Source organism: Triticum dicoccoides, chromosome 6A (assembly GCF_002162155.2).
Source record: "Triticum dicoccoides isolate Atlit2015 ecotype Zavitan chromosome 6A, WEW_v2.0, whole genome shotgun sequence".
Lineage (NCBI taxonomy): Eukaryota > Viridiplantae > Streptophyta > Magnoliopsida > Poales > Poaceae > Triticum > Triticum dicoccoides.
The window spans coordinates 597096254-597112963 of NC_041390.1; the positions used below are offsets into that span (position 1 = coordinate 597096254).

The 16710-nt window shown below is 46.2% G+C and overlaps 1 protein-coding gene across 1 annotated transcript; it reads left to right on the forward strand.

The window, feature by feature from the left end:
* Positions 1–1810: 1810 nt before the first annotated feature.
* LOC119318278 (nudix hydrolase 3-like) lies at positions 1811–14365 on the forward strand. Its single transcript, XM_037592804.1, has 21 exons — positions 1811–1983; positions 2073–2252; positions 2801–2878; positions 3133–3229; positions 3512–3645; positions 6785–6866; positions 6948–7034; positions 7196–7302; positions 9396–9567; positions 9733–9974; positions 10055–10136; positions 10335–10400; positions 11232–11309; positions 11377–11472; positions 12378–12484; positions 12604–12772; positions 12901–12984; positions 13182–13276; positions 13394–13484; positions 13570–13716; positions 13837–14365. Exons 1-21 carry the CDS (start codon positions 1907–1909, stop codon positions 13894–13896), a joined length of 2331 nt encoding a protein of 776 aa, XP_037448701.1. The 5' UTR covers positions 1811–1906; the 3' UTR covers positions 13897–14365.
* The last annotated feature ends 2345 nt before the right edge of the window (positions 14366–16710 follow it).

A 16710-nucleotide genomic window follows, 5' to 3' on the forward strand; every position in this document is an offset into this window, starting at 1 on the left:
GGAGCGGGTGTGGCTCGCAGCGGCACACACAAAGCGTGCAGGCGGCCAGGGAGCTGCGCCATGTTGATGCTCGCGAGGCCAGCAGGGCTGAGGCGGGGCTGTGCTTGCGGCTAGCCGTCCATGGTCACCTTGACTAACTAGCGACACCATCACCACCACGTTCAGCGCCCAAAGGACTGCAAGGTAAAGACAGCAGAGGGCACGGCGCAACGGTGTATATCGCCAACATTGACCCGCGTGGCATAGAGCGCTCAACGCCGGGTGTGACGTGGTCGCGTTGAGTCGTCCAACCAGGCCCGCCTGCGCCCATCGGCACCACCGTCCCCGAACGACGAGGAAGACGAAGAGAGCAGCGACTCCATACCTGCTCGGGCTCAAGAACTTCACCGTTGTCGCCACTGCTCCGTCGAGCGCCAACCAACCATCATGTCAAGGCACAACAGTGCGTGAGAGAAGACCGCACTGCATCGAGTTCGACAAGGGCCATGAGGCGGCGTACACCTGGGCGTCGCGCGTGGCGAAGAGCACGTCGAGGATGCCGGAGCTCCGCGCGCTGGTGCTCTGTGTCAGACACCTCATCTTGTCGCTCTGTGCGCGGCGCCTGGGAGCTCGCATCCACGTGGCCAGCTCGCAGCGCTTGTGACATGCCTTATGCGAGGATGACGACCGTGGCAACGTCGACAGAGCAAAGCTCAACACCCAACGGCGCCCACGGACAAGCGAGCGCCCATCCAACGCTCTGTTGTCTGTGTCCCGTTCCACGACCTGTAGCATGCATGTGATGGACGTGACGTGAACTGGACAATGTGGAGGCATCGACGGCACCGTCGCTGGCAATGGAGGCATTCCATGAGCACTTAGTTGTGTTATGATTTCACCTGTGTTGAGGCCAAGCCGCCATGTGCCTCCATCCCGCTAGCCGCGATCGCCCTGCTTCTACCCCGCTCGCCTAGCCGCAGCTCTCTGGCCGCCTGCACCCTCTGTGTGTGCCGCCGCGAGCCAAACAAGGTCCACGGCTACCTCCTTCTCTTGTTGCTCGACGCTCGCCAAATGCTCGATGAAATGCTCAGCTAAATTAAAACAGGAAGGACGAAGAAGATTATCACGTGGGCCATCAGTGGTCAAAACCATGCCAAGTCAGCATGAAAACCACTTTTGTGAGTCAAGGGACTAAAGTAATCTGGTTTGAAAAGTTGAGGGACCATTTATGTACTTTCAAGAAAGTTTAGGGACGAAAAATATACTTTTCCCGATAGTCATTTCCCTCCGTTCTATTATTTTCCGCACCACCCTAACGCACTGGCACCACTATCGTGCCACTCTTTTCTTGTCATGGGAGGCACAGGTCCTTCTCTCGTGACAATTAAGACCACTCTTGCTTTCAAGCAGTGTCGGACCCCTCTCCTCTTCAGTCTAAGTTTGAATCCCTCCAGTCAAGCTTCACCTCCGTTTGCCCTCACCCCGTACGATCACCGGAGCGGGGAGGAGAGATGATCACCGATGAAGGAGGAAAAGGTTGATCGAAGATTAGAAAGTTTAGTTGCTTGGATAATGTACACCAAACCAAACCGAATTAAAATCAAACACGATGAAAAGAACAAGTAGCACACGTTGTACGTACACGAAGCATCGTATTCGATCCAAGCTTTGTGCAAAACACTGAAGAAAAAGCCTGGAAAAGCAGAGAAGCCCACCAGCACCAGCCAAAGCAGCATCCACCCACAGTTTTGATCCGGAAGCCCTTTGCTCCTCCCGTCGCTGTCCGTCCTCAACTCGTGCCGGCGTTTGAAATTGGCACAAACATCCCGACCTATCCTCGACACAAATCCACCAAAAAAAAACCCCTCTAAAGCTTCCCAGCCGCTTCCACTGTTCCACACGCCACCGCCGCCGCCCCAGCCGCTCGATGGCCGCCCCGGCGCCGGAGGAGCGCCTCGACGTGCTCACCGCCGCCGGCGACAAGACGGGCGTCTCCAAGCCCAGGCACGCCCCCGATCCCAGCCCTCCCTCACCTCACCCCCGCCGGATCGCCGCTCCCGTGAGCCTAACGCCGGTCGCCTTCTTCCCCGCAGGTCGGAGGTGCACCGGGACGGGGACTACCACCGCGCGGTGCACGTGTGGATCTACTGCGAGAGCACCGGGGAGCTGCTGCTGCAGCGCCGCGCCGACTGCAAGGACTCGTGGCCCGGCCAGTGGGACATCTCCAGCGCCGGCCACATCTCCGCCGGGGACTCCTCCCTCTCCTCCGCGCGGTGAGTGAGCCCGCCGGCCTCGCGCTCCTGTTGCTTGCTGTAGCGGACTCGGATGACTGCTGCACGGGCAATCTTACTTGCTGTCACAGATATAGTCAACTTATGGGATGCGTGGTTGCGCACGCGTTCTGCATTGTCACGCAGTGTTTGCGGTATTGCCTGTCGATTACGCCGTGAGGTCAATCACTGAATTGCCTGCCAATTACTCTGTAGCGTGACTCTGTGCTAGGCTAAGTTGCTGATGATGGGTTCTAATCTGTACTGACATTGATCACCAGGAGGGGTTTTGTTGCTGTGTCACAACTTTATTTTAGAAGGTAGGTATAGCTTATGGGGTGAGTGGTGGTTGTCAAATCAGATGATGTTCCATGTTGTTACACAGCGTTTGTGATGTTGCTCGTAGTTTTCATATTTGTTACACGTTGCGGTCACTGAATTGCTTAAATTTGCTGATCAAGTACTATGTAGTGCTGTTCTATGCTAGGCAACTTCTGTATCAAAATCACGGGTTCTAATCTTTTCTAGTATCTGCCATGGATTAACAACAGGAGGGAGCTCCAGGAAGAACTAGGCATCAAGCTTCCAGTCGATGCTTTTGAGCTCATCTTCGTTTTTCTTCACGAATGGTTAGTAGGTCTACATTGCTGTTTGTTACCTTATTGCTACCTATGTGAGATAGCATGCTCATCAGTTTAAGATGGTAGGGCATATTCTGTTAATAACTGCATTTGATCTATTACCAGTTTAAGCACCAGTAACCTAAGAGATGCTAATCTGTATTTCTTCATATTGATTTTTGTTCACATAAATCTCACAACATCATCATCTGCACCTTAGATACCTTAGAAAAGAGATGCTAATATTAGACTCTTTGCTGCAGCGTTATCAACAATGGGACTTACACCAACAATGAGTACAATGATGTTTACCTTGTGACGACTTTAACTCCAATTCCACTCGAGGCCTTCACTCTCCAAGTGAGAATTCAATAGTGGCCTTTTCACTTACATTTTATTATGCTCATTGTTGTCAAGATCAAAAACTTATGCATTAGAAGAAAGTATGTACTCTGCTGTTTAGTTTGTAAGAAAAAAGTTTAATGCAACTAATGACGCTACAGTATATTAAATGGTTTCTAAAAACGTCATGAGAAAACCTTTAGGTGTGGCCAATGATGATTTTTTTTTCTTTATCCTTGTTTCACTGCTTGCACGGGTTTTTATTTTCAAAACTGACTCTAATAAATATTTAATATGCAGGAAAGTGAAGTATCTGCAGTTAGGTATATGCACCGTGACGAGTACAAGAGCTGCCTTGCAGCAGAAAGCGGAGAATATGTACCTTATGATGTGAATGGGCAATACGGCCAACTGTTCAGTATTATTGAGGAAAGGTAAGCACTAAAGCAGTCAGCTCTTTTTTTGTATATTATTCTGACCAAATATGGGGCTTCATCCTTCTATGGGATAATCCTATCCTTATGAACTTTACTACTATCAACATGCATCCGATTAACCAATAATCAGTTTGGTGTTCATGACACTTAAATCCATACCAGGACCCATTTGCCTTCCAGGTTTAGTTTTTAACACCAAGAAGCTGGAATCGGGGATTTGGAATCTTGGTATTGTCGTTACGTCAAGCCTAGGTTCTTAAAATTTATGGTCTGCCTTAAGTAAAAAATGTGACGTAATATTGTTTACATCGTAGGGAAAGTGGTAGAAACTAGGGTTCTACTCGGTCTAGGGCGTAGCCTGTAAGGAAGGAGGGAGGAGGGAGGAGGAGATTGCGCGGCGGCCGGTGGCTGGGCGCCGTCCTTGCGGCTGGTGCGACGGCGGCGGACGCAAGAGGCGGCTAGGGTTTAGGTCTCCCGGCTCCCTAAGGGAAGCCGAGCAAATATTGATTGCTTCTTGCTTGATTAGATTGATACATCTCTTCTCCTTATATAGAGAGGTTTACTTGACTCCTAAGCAAACGATCCTAATACGATAAGATAATTGGGCTAAGCCCCTAATAATGATTAAGATACTTGGGCCATAACCCACTTGGCTAAGCCCCTAATATGCTGGTCATAACACTTATCCCCGCCTGCACAAACAGCTCGTCCTCGAGCTGTAAGGTGGGGAAGCGCTTGCTGAACTCCTCGAGGTGATCAACCAGCGTCAAGCACCTTCGTGACAGCTGGGGCGGCAAGGTCGGCGGCGACGACGTCCTCCGGAATGTAGTCTGCAACCTCCAGGTAGAAGAGTCGTGGGCAGGCGTGGCTGGGCGTGTAGGGCTCGTCGCAGTTGAAGCACAACCCTTGGCGGCGACGCTCGAGTAGCTCGACCGAGGTGAGCCGGCGGAACGGGCGCGCCGCGGTCGCGGCGAGGGGTGCCGCGGAAGCCTGAGCAGGCCGACCCTGAGCGGGATCTGGCCAGGGTAGCGACCCAGTGGCCCGGGACGGTGACTCCTGCTGGACGGCCACCGCGCGGCGCTCGAACGCGCGGGCGTAGTACATGGCCGTCTGGAGATCCTGGGGTCCCCGAAGCTCCACGTCCACGCGAATGTGATCCGGAAGTCCACCGACAAAGAGGTCGGCCCGCTGCTGCGCCGTCACGCCCGACGCGTGGCATGCCAGGGCCTGGAAACGGTCGGCGAAGTCCTGAACCGTGGAGGTGAAGGGAAGGCGGCCTAGCTCTGCCAGGCTCCCGCGGATCGGGGGCCCAAAACGAAGGAGGCAGAGCTCGCGGAAGCGCTCCCAAGGGGGCATGCTGCCCTTGTCCTGCTCAAGGGCGTAGTACCAGGTCTGTGCCGCGCCACGGAGGTGGTAAGAGGCGAGCCAGGTGCGCTGCCCGCGAAAGAACTGGTCGCACTGGTTGAGCCAGTTGAGGGGGTCCTTCGTGCCGTCATAGGTGGCGAAGTCGATCTTGGCGAACCGCGGCGGTGTCTGGGTCGGAGTGCCGTGTTGAGCTGGCTCGGAGGTGCGGAGCAGCGAGGCGGGTGGCGCCTGGTCGGAGTACTCCGGGTTGGGACTCGCGGAGCCGGATGGCCCGCCGAACTGTGGAAACGGGGTCGGCTGCTCTGGAGCCGTGGTGTAGACTGGCGATGGCGAAGACCCAGCCGCCCAAGCTGGTAGTGGCGACGGGGAGGGCGGGAACCGAACCTGGTGTATCGGCAGGCCGACCGGTGACGGCAGTCCGGAGCTGGGCAGAGGTGGTGCCTGGAGTTGCAGCGGCTGCTGTGGAGAGTGGGCGGACGCGGCGGTAGCCGCGGTGGCAGTAGGGGGCCACTGCGGCCAGAGGGGAGCCGCGGCTGGGGGTGGCTGCAGGTGCAGCAGCGGCGGTGGCAGCCCGCTATGGTGCCCCGCCTGGAACGGCAGCAGCGGTGTCCCGCCAATTGCAGGCGCGCCCTGGGACGGCCACGACAGCCGGAGCTGGGCCGCGGCTGAGGGCGGCTGTAGGTGCAGCAGCGATGGGGGCCCGCTGGTGTGTCCCGCCTGGAATGGCAGCAGGGGCGTCCCGCTCGGGCCAGACGCGTTCTGGATCGGCCAGTGCAGCGCCGGATGGCTGTAGGCGGGGGGCGCAGCCGGCGGGGTGGCGTGCGGGCTGGCCAGGTACAGGGTGATGCCCTGGACGGCCGTCACGAGGTCCCGCAAGGTGCTGGACATCTCCTCCGGCGTGAAGACGGGGATCGTTGACGGCGGCGCGGAGGTGATCGGGGCCGGCGGCGTTGGGGACCCGGCCGTGGTCATCGGGGCGATGGTGATGATGGGCAGCGGCGGCGTGGGTAGGGATGACGACATGATCGAACCCGAGTCTCTGGATACCAAATTGGTAGAAACTAGGGTTCTACACGGTCTAGGGCGTAGCCTATAAGGGAAGGAGGGAGGAGGGAGGAGGAGATTGCGCGGCGGCCGGCGGCTGGGCGCCGTCCTTGCGGCTGGTGCGACGGTGGCGGACGCAAGAGGCGGCTAGGGTTTAGGTCTCCCGGCTCCCTAAGGGAAGCCGAGCAAATATTGATTGCTTCTTGCTTGATTAGATTGATACATCTCCTCTCCTTATATAGAGAGGTTTACTTGACTCCTAAGCAAACGATCCTAATACGATAAGATAATTGGGCTAAGCCCCTAATAATGATTAAGATACTTGGGCCATAACCCACTTGGCTAAGCCCCTAATATGCTGGTCATAACAGAAAGCTACTGTTCTAACTTGAAGGAAAATTTGAGGAACCTAAATGGCACTCTAACATCTCCTGAGTGAGGCCTTTCCCAAAGAAGTCATGTAATGGAGCTATCCTATGTGACCACTCTAACCAAGATCTCCCTACTTGGTCAAACAAGCCCAAAGCACTATATGTTTCAAGCATATGTGCTCCTTGCTAACTAATCGCTGGATTTAGAACTTGAAAGAATGATTTCTTTGTCTTCCCTCTATTGCCAATTGCCACTTTCAAGTAATTCAGTTCAATAGATCCTAATTCTTTGGTGAACCCTGTTGCATTACATTTCTCTTAAATACTTTTTCTTAAACCTTTCATGCCTTCTTTAGGTACAAAGATAACACGGAGTCTCGCAGCTTAACCTTACAAAAGCAAATTAGTCGTTATGCTCCCATCCATTTGGAACCAGAGGTAAGTGAGTCTATATGTCAGCATGTACCTTTTGGCCATTGATTTGATTAACATTTGTTATGGATACTTTCATTTTGACAGTTGACTACTCTATCTGAAGGAGACAAAGAAGCCTTGGGATATATTCTTAAAGCATCAATGGTTATTGATGAAATATTTTATGAGCAGGTTAGTTCTTGCATAATATACTGTTCAGATATTAGTTCTATTTCATATTGGTTAGATGTCTCATGTATAGTTATGATTCATAACATGCTCACTAGTTTTGCACTGTATAGTTCTTGCGTAATTTAATTCTGCAACTTCTTACTACTTTTCTTCTCGAGTAGGTATGGAATAGCAACACAATGCTAAGAGACTGGCTAAAAGCACACGCTGACTCCTCCTCCCTTGATAGTCTGAAGTGGGCATATTACTCTATTAATAAAAGTCCATGGTAATATGTTATTCTCTAATCAAGCTTCTCTTCATTGATTGGAATTTACTAGCATGTTCACTGAAAATTTCATCTTGGGAAGTTGCTATCATCAACTATATATTTTTGTCTTTACTTTTCTCATTCCTTCCTTGTGGCTATATACACAATTGAACAATTTCTTGTTATAAGTTAGACTCAGATAGGTGCATAACTGGAATGGAAGATATGCATTGTGAGAGTTAAAGCATGGGACTTGGGTTTATTTGCCATCAATCATCTCTGAATGTATGTTAGTACTGTTAGGAAAGCAACTTATCTTTATTGAAGGCCCAAGGGGCATATATATATTACACAAGACTTGAGGTGCAAGGAAACTAAACATAGACTAATAAGGACTCCTAGACCAATACTAATACTCCTTAACACCCCCCCCCCCCTCAAATGCCAAGCGTATGCAATAGCATTGCATTTGAAGAAGTGTAATACTAAAAAAAATGATAATTCAAATCCGCGTCTTGAGAGTGTCGTCGTAGCATGAAGAGTCTTCAAAACCTGTCGAGTCGCCAAAGGGGGTAACGAAGAGATGGCACATCAGAGGAAGACACCGCATCAATAGAAGATACAAAAGAAGTATCAAGAGAAGATGGGTTGTCAAAAGAAGATGGTCCATCGAGAGAATAAAGCATTGCTTAAAGAATCATGGCCCATGAAAACCAACGGCGAAAGAAGCTCGGCGGCAAGAGAATGGGCTTAGATCAACAATGCAAAGAGAGGCCACAGAAATCCTATAGAGGACAATGACCAGAAAAAGGCTGACAGACATAGGTATGGTGGACTCACATGACATGAGAAAACACAAAATATCAACGAATTTGGTGGACGCAGCGAAAAATATAGAAAAAGCACATGCCAGACTAATGCAATCACTAAAAGATCAGCAGCGGCAGCTAGCAAATAGGCTAGCAGGAACGCATCAACTAGCAAGTAGGCTAGCAGAACGCATCAGCTGAGTAGAGCAGCAAAGGGCAGCGGAACAACAGCAGCACGCAGATGGACGTGCGGGAGCAGAGCAGCAGCCAGCCAGCAGGGGCACACGCGGTCGACAGGAAGCAGCAGCGTTGGCCAAGATGAGATCCAGCTGCAGGCAAATGTGTGCGGACAGAAGCCTGCAGCTGCAGGAGAGCAACACGCAGGCTGCTGGAGCTGTACGGGCGGGCCTGCACGTGGAGCGGAGCCTTCCTGGAGCCTGGAGGTGCTTCCAGCCGAGCGCCCCAGCCGAGCGCACAGGAGGCGATGGTCCCGATCTGAGGCAGCCGCCATCGATCCAGGGGCAGGTAGCGGCCCACGAGGTGCCCACGCCGAAGCAGCTGGGCGAGCAGTCAAGGCGCCAGGCGGATCGCCGGGCTGGTGGTGCCATGGAAGACGAGATCGATCCAGAGAAAAACAGATCGATCGAGAAAAAAAAATAGTGGATCGCAAGGACGAGTTGCGGCGTCCGGAGACCTAAACCTAGGCTCTAATACCATGTTAGGAAAGCAACTTATCTTTATTGAAGGCCCAAGGGGCATATATATATTACACAAGACTTGAGGTGCAAGGAAACTAAACATAGACTAATAAGGACTCCTAGACCAATACTAATACTCCTTAACAAGTACCAGTGCCACCCCCCTTTTTGAGAGGTTTCCATGGCGTGTCAGTGTTACTGCATTTCACCCATGAGATAATTTTTCACAAGTTTTTTGCGATGTCAACATGCACTACTGCAACTTAAAGTCTTGCAGTGTAGATAGCAAATTTCTGCAAACAAAATGGTGATAGTAAATGCAGCATATGCCCACATGCTTTTTGCCTGAGTTGTGATTTTATCAGCTGTGGATATAAAAGAGAAAGTGCAACCTAAAACTAAAATGCTTAGAGAGATCGTAGTTACTCATGTTGGTCTCGTCCGGTTTCTTCTTCTTTTGTTGACACCAGCTTCTGCTATCTAATTTCATGCATTTCTTATCCCTCACATTCTTTTTAACTTTTTCTAATTAGATTTCTTTATAACTATTTTATATTTCTTAGCATGCTGATATTTGTTTACCGTTTTGATATTTCTCAAACAGGTCCTGCCTTGATGAAAATAAGGCTTTTCTATCCACTGCCGATTCGGCTGTGAAATTGCTCACAGATGCCACCAAGCCAATTTCAGGATGGAAGGGGCTTGAGTATCGTGCAGCATTCCCTCTAGATAAGCCTCGTGGCGCGAACTTCTATCCTGCTGACATGAACAAAATGGTACCGCCATATTTAGTCACTTCTCAGTGCTTAAAATATCCAGTAGTGAATCTTTCGAGTGAATAATAAAACTTCAGTGCAATTTCTGCTTATGATAATTGTACATCAAATGTGTTCTTTCTAACTAATATTGGACCGGTTTCCACATTCTTAATGTGTCTGTAGGAGTTTGATTTATGGAAAAGTGGACTAACTGATAAGGAACAAAAAGATGCAACTGGATTCTTTACTGTCATAAAACGGCCTGATGCTTTATTGACTACATCAGTAGCACAGTCAGATGGACCAAATCAAACCAATACTTCAGATGATCTTTTTATTGTTCCATATTCCAAGGAGTATAAAGCATCCCTTGAGAAAGCTGCCGAGCTTCTCCTTGAAGCATCAGATTGTTCTGATTGTCCAAGGTAAGCTAGTAACCTAACATCTTTCAGTTTGTGAAAGGTTTAGTTCATTTCTGTGAAGCAGTGCTCGCTTTATCTTGTAGCCTGAAGAATTTGCTCAGAACCAAGGCAAATGCTTTTCTTTCAAATGATTACTATGAATCTGACATAGCTTGGATGGAGTTGGTTAGTATCCTCATTCTCAGTTTTATTAGTTCATTCATTTCTCTTTAAATACATTATTTGAGTGACTATAGCTGTTAACTTTGTTAGAGAAATGGGATATACTTGTTATTTTTAGCAGTAAAATTTCTTTTCTATTTTTATTTATATCAATATTAGTTGATGCTACCTCTATATTTGGCATTCTTGTCATGTTTCCAGGACTCCAACATAGATGTCACCATTGGCCCATACGAGACATATGAAGATGGCCTGTTTAGTTATAAGGTATTTTAGGATCCTTGTCCCACCTGTTCTTGCATCACTTTGTCTATTGGTGAGTCTAGCAATGAAGGTGCACTAAACACCAGGCACAAGTTTGAAGTTTTTTTTTAAAGCTCGAAGTTTGAAGTTTCTGTCATGTGTCTTCTTTTGGACACTCTTCAAGTTTGTGCAACTGATGCTAGCAGATTAACAGTGGCTACACTAATATTAGCTTCAGACACCACATGTTGCCAACTTTCTCCATACTCAATTTTATTTTCTTACTTAGGCTACCATCTAGGCAAATTTGCTAAAGCATGTTCTTCATTAATGTACATCAAGTCAGCAATATTTTTGACTAATGGACTAATTGCCATGTAATTTAATTTATGTGTATTCTCTATGGGCTGTGATCATCTGTTCTTCTATTTAATTATGCACTCATGCTGAGACTGCCAATGTTATTTGGCCTAACCACTTGGATTTTAGTATAAGTACTCCCTCAGTTCCATAATTCTTGTTGTGGTTTTAGTTCAAAATCAACTAGGCACCAGCCATCACCACAAGGCAATATTAGCATATATATATGGCAAAGTGGTCACGCTGTCCAGTTAGAGTAGATTGCATTTCTCTTTCCTATGGGATTTTACTTTATATTTCCCTCCACGTAATGTTTGCCCCACTGACCACTGTGGCCAATACAACGACTCATTGCATAACAAAAACAATAAGCACATGTAGAAAAGAGGGGAAATATTGAATTAGGTCTGTTCATCTCCATACTATGCCTAGACCTAGAGTTCAATAAAATATTTCATTTGTTATACTAGTAATAATAATTCTACTATTTCGAAGGCAACCTTTGAAGCATTTGTTGGGGTGCGGGACGACGTTGCAACTTCTCAAGTTAAACTCTTTGGTGATCAACTCGAGGTAATTCTGATTGATTTTTCAAGGAAATATTAAGCTTTCATTTACACCAACTTTGATCTGGGTTCAGGATTTGGAGAAAAATCTTCCACTGGACAATATTTACAAATCAGACAATGTATCTGCTGCTCCAATTCGCGTGATGAATCTTCTTTACAACTCTGGGGTATGTTTCTATGTTGATGTTACTTTTCACATGCTCTTGCTTCTTGTAGACAAAAAGCCTAGTTCAATCAATGTTTGGTAAGAAATAAAAAATCTCATGACTGTCCTAGTTTTTCCTTGCAATTCAGTTGGTGTGAACTCATTATTATCAAATCATCTGACATTTGTAGACAAGTAAAATTAGGCTTGTCTTCTCATTCTGCTTGGTGATAGATGAAAAGCTGACAAGAACCTTATGTCCTTAAATCCCTGAGAAAGGGCAGCCCCAGTGCATGTAGCTCCCGCTTGCGCAGGGTCTGGGGAAGGGTCCGACCACTTTGGGTCTATTGTACGCAGCCTTTCCCTACATTTCTGTAAGAGGCTGTTTCCAGGACTTGAACCCGTGACCTCATGGTCACAAGGCAGCAGCTTTACCACTGCGCCAAGGCTCCCCTTCCCTTAAATCCCTGAGAGAATTAAACAATTCTTCTTTGTTCTTTAACACTGTAAGATTAATGAGTGAGGAAGCACTAGGATTTCATGAAAGAAATACCTTTTGTTTGCTTTGGATTCGTGTAGACTCCATGCTTTCCTGACTACTATCTCTCTGGCATGGTTGTCATCCAAGTATTTTAACGTGTTAATGTCAGCAACCATTGCACCATACTGTTATAGGGAGATCTTTAGTATTTCCGTCCTTTTTGTAGTAGATTAATAGTTATTGTTGTGTCAAAATTTCTTGGAGATTTAGTATTTTTGTCTCTTGTGGTAGAAGTATATTTATTTTCATCCAGGCTACTTTAGGCAATTGGTAGGCTGAAAAAGGTCAAGAACTCGTCAATGTTAGTGCAAATGAATTGTTTATCCACATTTTTCATATCTTTGGCCAACAGCTTCATGTGAACTAAACAAGTGCTTCTGTGGCAGGATGTGAAAGGTCCTCAAACTATAGCTTTCAATTTGCCAAATGATGAGCGGATTGTGAATGAGCGAGGAACTTCAATGGTTATGCTTAAGAACATTTCAGAAGCCAAGTATGCCTTCACTGATTTTTGTTTATTCATTTTAGCTGATGTTATATAGTTTACACTTTTGTCAAGCGAAAAGGGAGTTCATGCTGACATTGGCAATTCAAATTTTATTTATCATTCAGGTTCAAGAATATCTTGAAGCCTATAGCCAATGCCTGCATCAGAGAGGAGCAGAAAGAATATGTTGATTTTGAGCCTTATTATACACATATTGTTTGCCATGAGTGCTGCCATGGAATTGGACCTCATTCCATAACCCTTCCTGGTGGTAAAAAGTCCACAGTTAGAATGGTACGTGTGCAAGTAGCAATTTAGATAAAGACTTGCTCGATTAGGTGCTATGACAGAAAAAGAAAAGAGTGATATATCCTATCTGATGCCACTTGTTGACTCTCCTTTCTTTTTTGATAAATGTACAGGAACTTCAAGAATGTCATTCAGCATTGGAGGAGGCAAAAGCTGATATAGTTGGTCTGTGGGCGCTGAATTTTCTTATAAACAAGGTCAGTTACTTCATCAGTTATCAGGGTATCATGGCACTTGTGTTACAGCCCAGTGTTCTGGGGCCCAAGCTAGACAAATCTTCTTATTTCTGTAGGGAATATTGGGGATGCATATTCCTTTCCTTATATCCTTTGTATGCAATCATATAATACTTGAAATGGATCACATAATTTCTCGTTTGCTTCTGTTCTGTCAGGGGTTGCTTCCTAAGAGTCTATCAAAATCTATGTATGTTTCTTTCCTTGCTGGATGCTTCCGGTCGATTCGCTTTGGACTGGAAGAAGCTCATGGGTAAGTGTGTATCTTCCCTCCGAGGCCCTAGCAAACTACGGAAAACTTAGCAAGCATACTACTTCTCATGGTTCCTTGTGCTCGGATGATAATCTAACTGTTATTCTGTGAATGTAGGAAGGGACAGGCATTGCAGTTTAACTGGTTGTATGACAAAGGAGCTTTTATCTTGCATTCTGACGGAAAATTCTCAATTGACTTTACAAAGGTAAATTTCATTAAAACAGGATATATATACTTACCATTATTTATTTATTTGTTATTGCTCCTCACTATATTCTATGTCCTCAAAGGTCGAGGAAGCTGTTGAAAGCCTTGGCAGAGAGATCATGACGATACAGGCAAAGGGCGACAAGCCTGCCGCGCAGTCTCTCCTTCAGTCCCGTGCAACCTTGACGCAGCCGTTGCGTGTGGCATTGGAGAAAATCGAACACATGCAGGTACTACTCAAGTTGTAATGTTTTCAATAGCAAATGCAAATTCTTAATAATCTACTCGCTGAATGATGTTCATCTGTTTAGCTGAATGGAGTTTTACTTATTATGTATGTTCATTTTCAGGTGCCTGTTGATATAGCCCCTATATTTGGCACAGCCAGTAAGCTGCTCGCAAACAATTAAGCACCGGAAGACAGCGATTCAGAAAGTTTTGTGTCTCCCACTGTACCTGATAAACTACAAATTGTTTTCTGTTTACATGAGAAAGTACAAATTGTTGAAACAAGATGAAGCACCATCCTGGGCGACACAAATGGAAAATAACACAAATAAATGAATGACTTCTTAAAAGGATGGTTGTTAGCATCACTGCCTAAATGGATGAACTTCTGAAGGATCACTGTTAGCATCACTGTCTATTTACCAAGGTGTTTTTAGAAAGCGATGTCTACTGTAATCTTTGAACATATTCACTCAGGAATTGGGAGCAGAGACCATCAGAATTCTGCTGAACTTCTGCGGTTTTGCCGCGCTGAAGGTCATCTTGTGCTTATATATATCAGAATGCTGGTACACATGGTTTGTTCCTTGTGAGTGAATGTTGCAAATATATGCACCACTCTGATCGGACCCTATTCAGCGTTTCAAACTTGTAACGTTGCTTCATACAGAAAAATGCTCTTTCATCTTAACCATATTGCATACTCACAAATAGGTTAACGACGCTCACGAGTCCCTTTCGCCTGAGCTAATAATGCGCAGGTGAGCCGAACAGGTGCAACATTCCAAACCAAGGCATCACTTAAATTTATAGGGTCCCACGATGGTTTGGGGTTATTATGGTTGCTAGGTCTGAGACTTCTTTTTATTTATTTGTCCTTGTTCATCAGTGTAGGATCCAAGAATATACAGATGATAATTGATAAGTGGCAAAGGAAGCAGTGAAATCTGAAGAGACAAATCATCATTGTAGGTGTAACTGCAGAGCAGATGTTGCTTCATCAGAAGAAAACACAGGGCACTAACATTTCACTTCTGAATGGTGAGATTTATCTGCAGATGAAAAATGGCAAAGGAAGGATTGAAGCCCTTTGGCCCGGGCCGGTCGGCTGGCTCGCCGGCCCCGGCGGCGCTGGTTAGTGCCAGGTGGCATCGGGAACATGGTCAAGGAGCTCCGAGCGTCGGGACGTTGGGGAGAAAGCTCTTGGATGTGGTCGAGACTGGAGGAGGAAAAGCACTACGGAGGTGGCCCCAGTCGCTGGCGCAGACACACACCTTGAGCACAAGCAGCATGGGAGCTCGACATAGGTGGCCTCGGCGAGTGCGCGCGGCGGTCTGCGTCTGTGCTTGGCATGGCCGGTGTCGCCACGGCGTCGGCGGGGCTGGGGTGTTCAGCGACGACGCATGGCAAGGCGAGGATGGCGTTGTCTGGAAGAGGACGACGATAACGTGGCAGGGTGACGGCGTCCAGCGGCGCGGTGGATGGATGCGCCATGCGTGCGTGCAGCGTGATTACGCTAGCAGTGGCGGCATGATGGATGGGCACCCCTATATCTCGCCTTCAGCGACTCCAGCTTCCGACTCGCTAAAGGGGGAGCGAGATGGTCCGGCCCACAGACGTGGCAGGCTACTGCCTCTTTTTTTTCCTTTTTGTTTTCTGTTCTTGTTTTTTGCTTTATTTTTGTACCTTTCTTTATACTTAAAATATTCTATATATTACAAAAAGCACTCTACAAAACACATTTGAAATTTTTTGAACAAGTATTTGAAGAATGTTGAATAAGTAATTGGAAATGATGATTTTTTTTACCGTGTATATAAAAATGTTAATCAAACATTTTCAAAAAAATGTTGAACAAGTATTTAAAAAATGTTAATCAAGCATTTCGGGAATGTTAAATGTGTATAGAAAAAATGTTGACCATGTATTAAAAATGATGATTTCTTTATCATTTATATAAAAATGTTAATCAAGCATTTGAAAAAATGTTGAACAAGCATTTGAAAAATGTTAAATGTGTATAGAAAAAATGTTGACCATGTATTAAAAAAATGATGAAACTTTTTTATCATGTATATAAAAAATTTAGTCAAGCAGTTAAAAAATGTTGAACAAGTGTGTGAAAAATGTTAATCAAGCGTTTGGAAAATGTTGAATGTGTAAATAAAAAAATGTTGACTATGTATTCAAAAACTGTTAATCTTTTTATTTGAAAACTGTGAATGAAGCATTTAAAAAATGTTTAAAATGTATAGAAAAAATGTTGACTATGCATTCAAAAAATGTTAATCTTGTATTTGAAAAATGTTTAAAATATTTATGAAATAATGTTGACCATGTATTATAAAAATGTTTACTTTGCATTGAAAAAAACGTTAGACGTGTATTAGAAAAATGTTGTTGGCATGTACAAAAAATATAGTGAATCAACCAGTGGTTGAGTTGGTTAGGTGGACAGTGGTATCCCCAATCCACCAGGGTTCAAATCCTTGTGCTCGCATTATTCCTGGATTTATTTCTGACGATGCGCTTTCAGTGGGAGGAGACGTTCCCGTCGACGACGAGGCGCCTACGGTGACTTCGTAAATCTGAAGATGATATGCCGACTCAGTCTCTCGGAGGTGCTCATAAGGGTAGGGTGTGCGTGTGTGCGTTCATAGGGGTGAGTGTATGCGCGTGTATATGAGCGCTTGTGTCTGTACTGATGCTCAAAAAATGTACAAAAAATGTAAAATAATATCCAAAAGAACAAAGAAAACCAAAAAAAGAAGTAAAAAAACATGAAAATGAAAATAAAAAAAAAAGAAACGAAATGCAAGAAAGAATGAAAAAAATGGAGAAGAAACAAAAGAAAATAAAAAAGAAGAAAAAACCGGCCCGAATAGCCTCAAGTAAAACGCGCCCCTACAACTTACCATGAGAGGGACCTGGGCGGGGTGGCTAGCATCTCCCGTGATCTGCCTGGAGACGCTGCAATGGTGGATGGATGCGTGCGA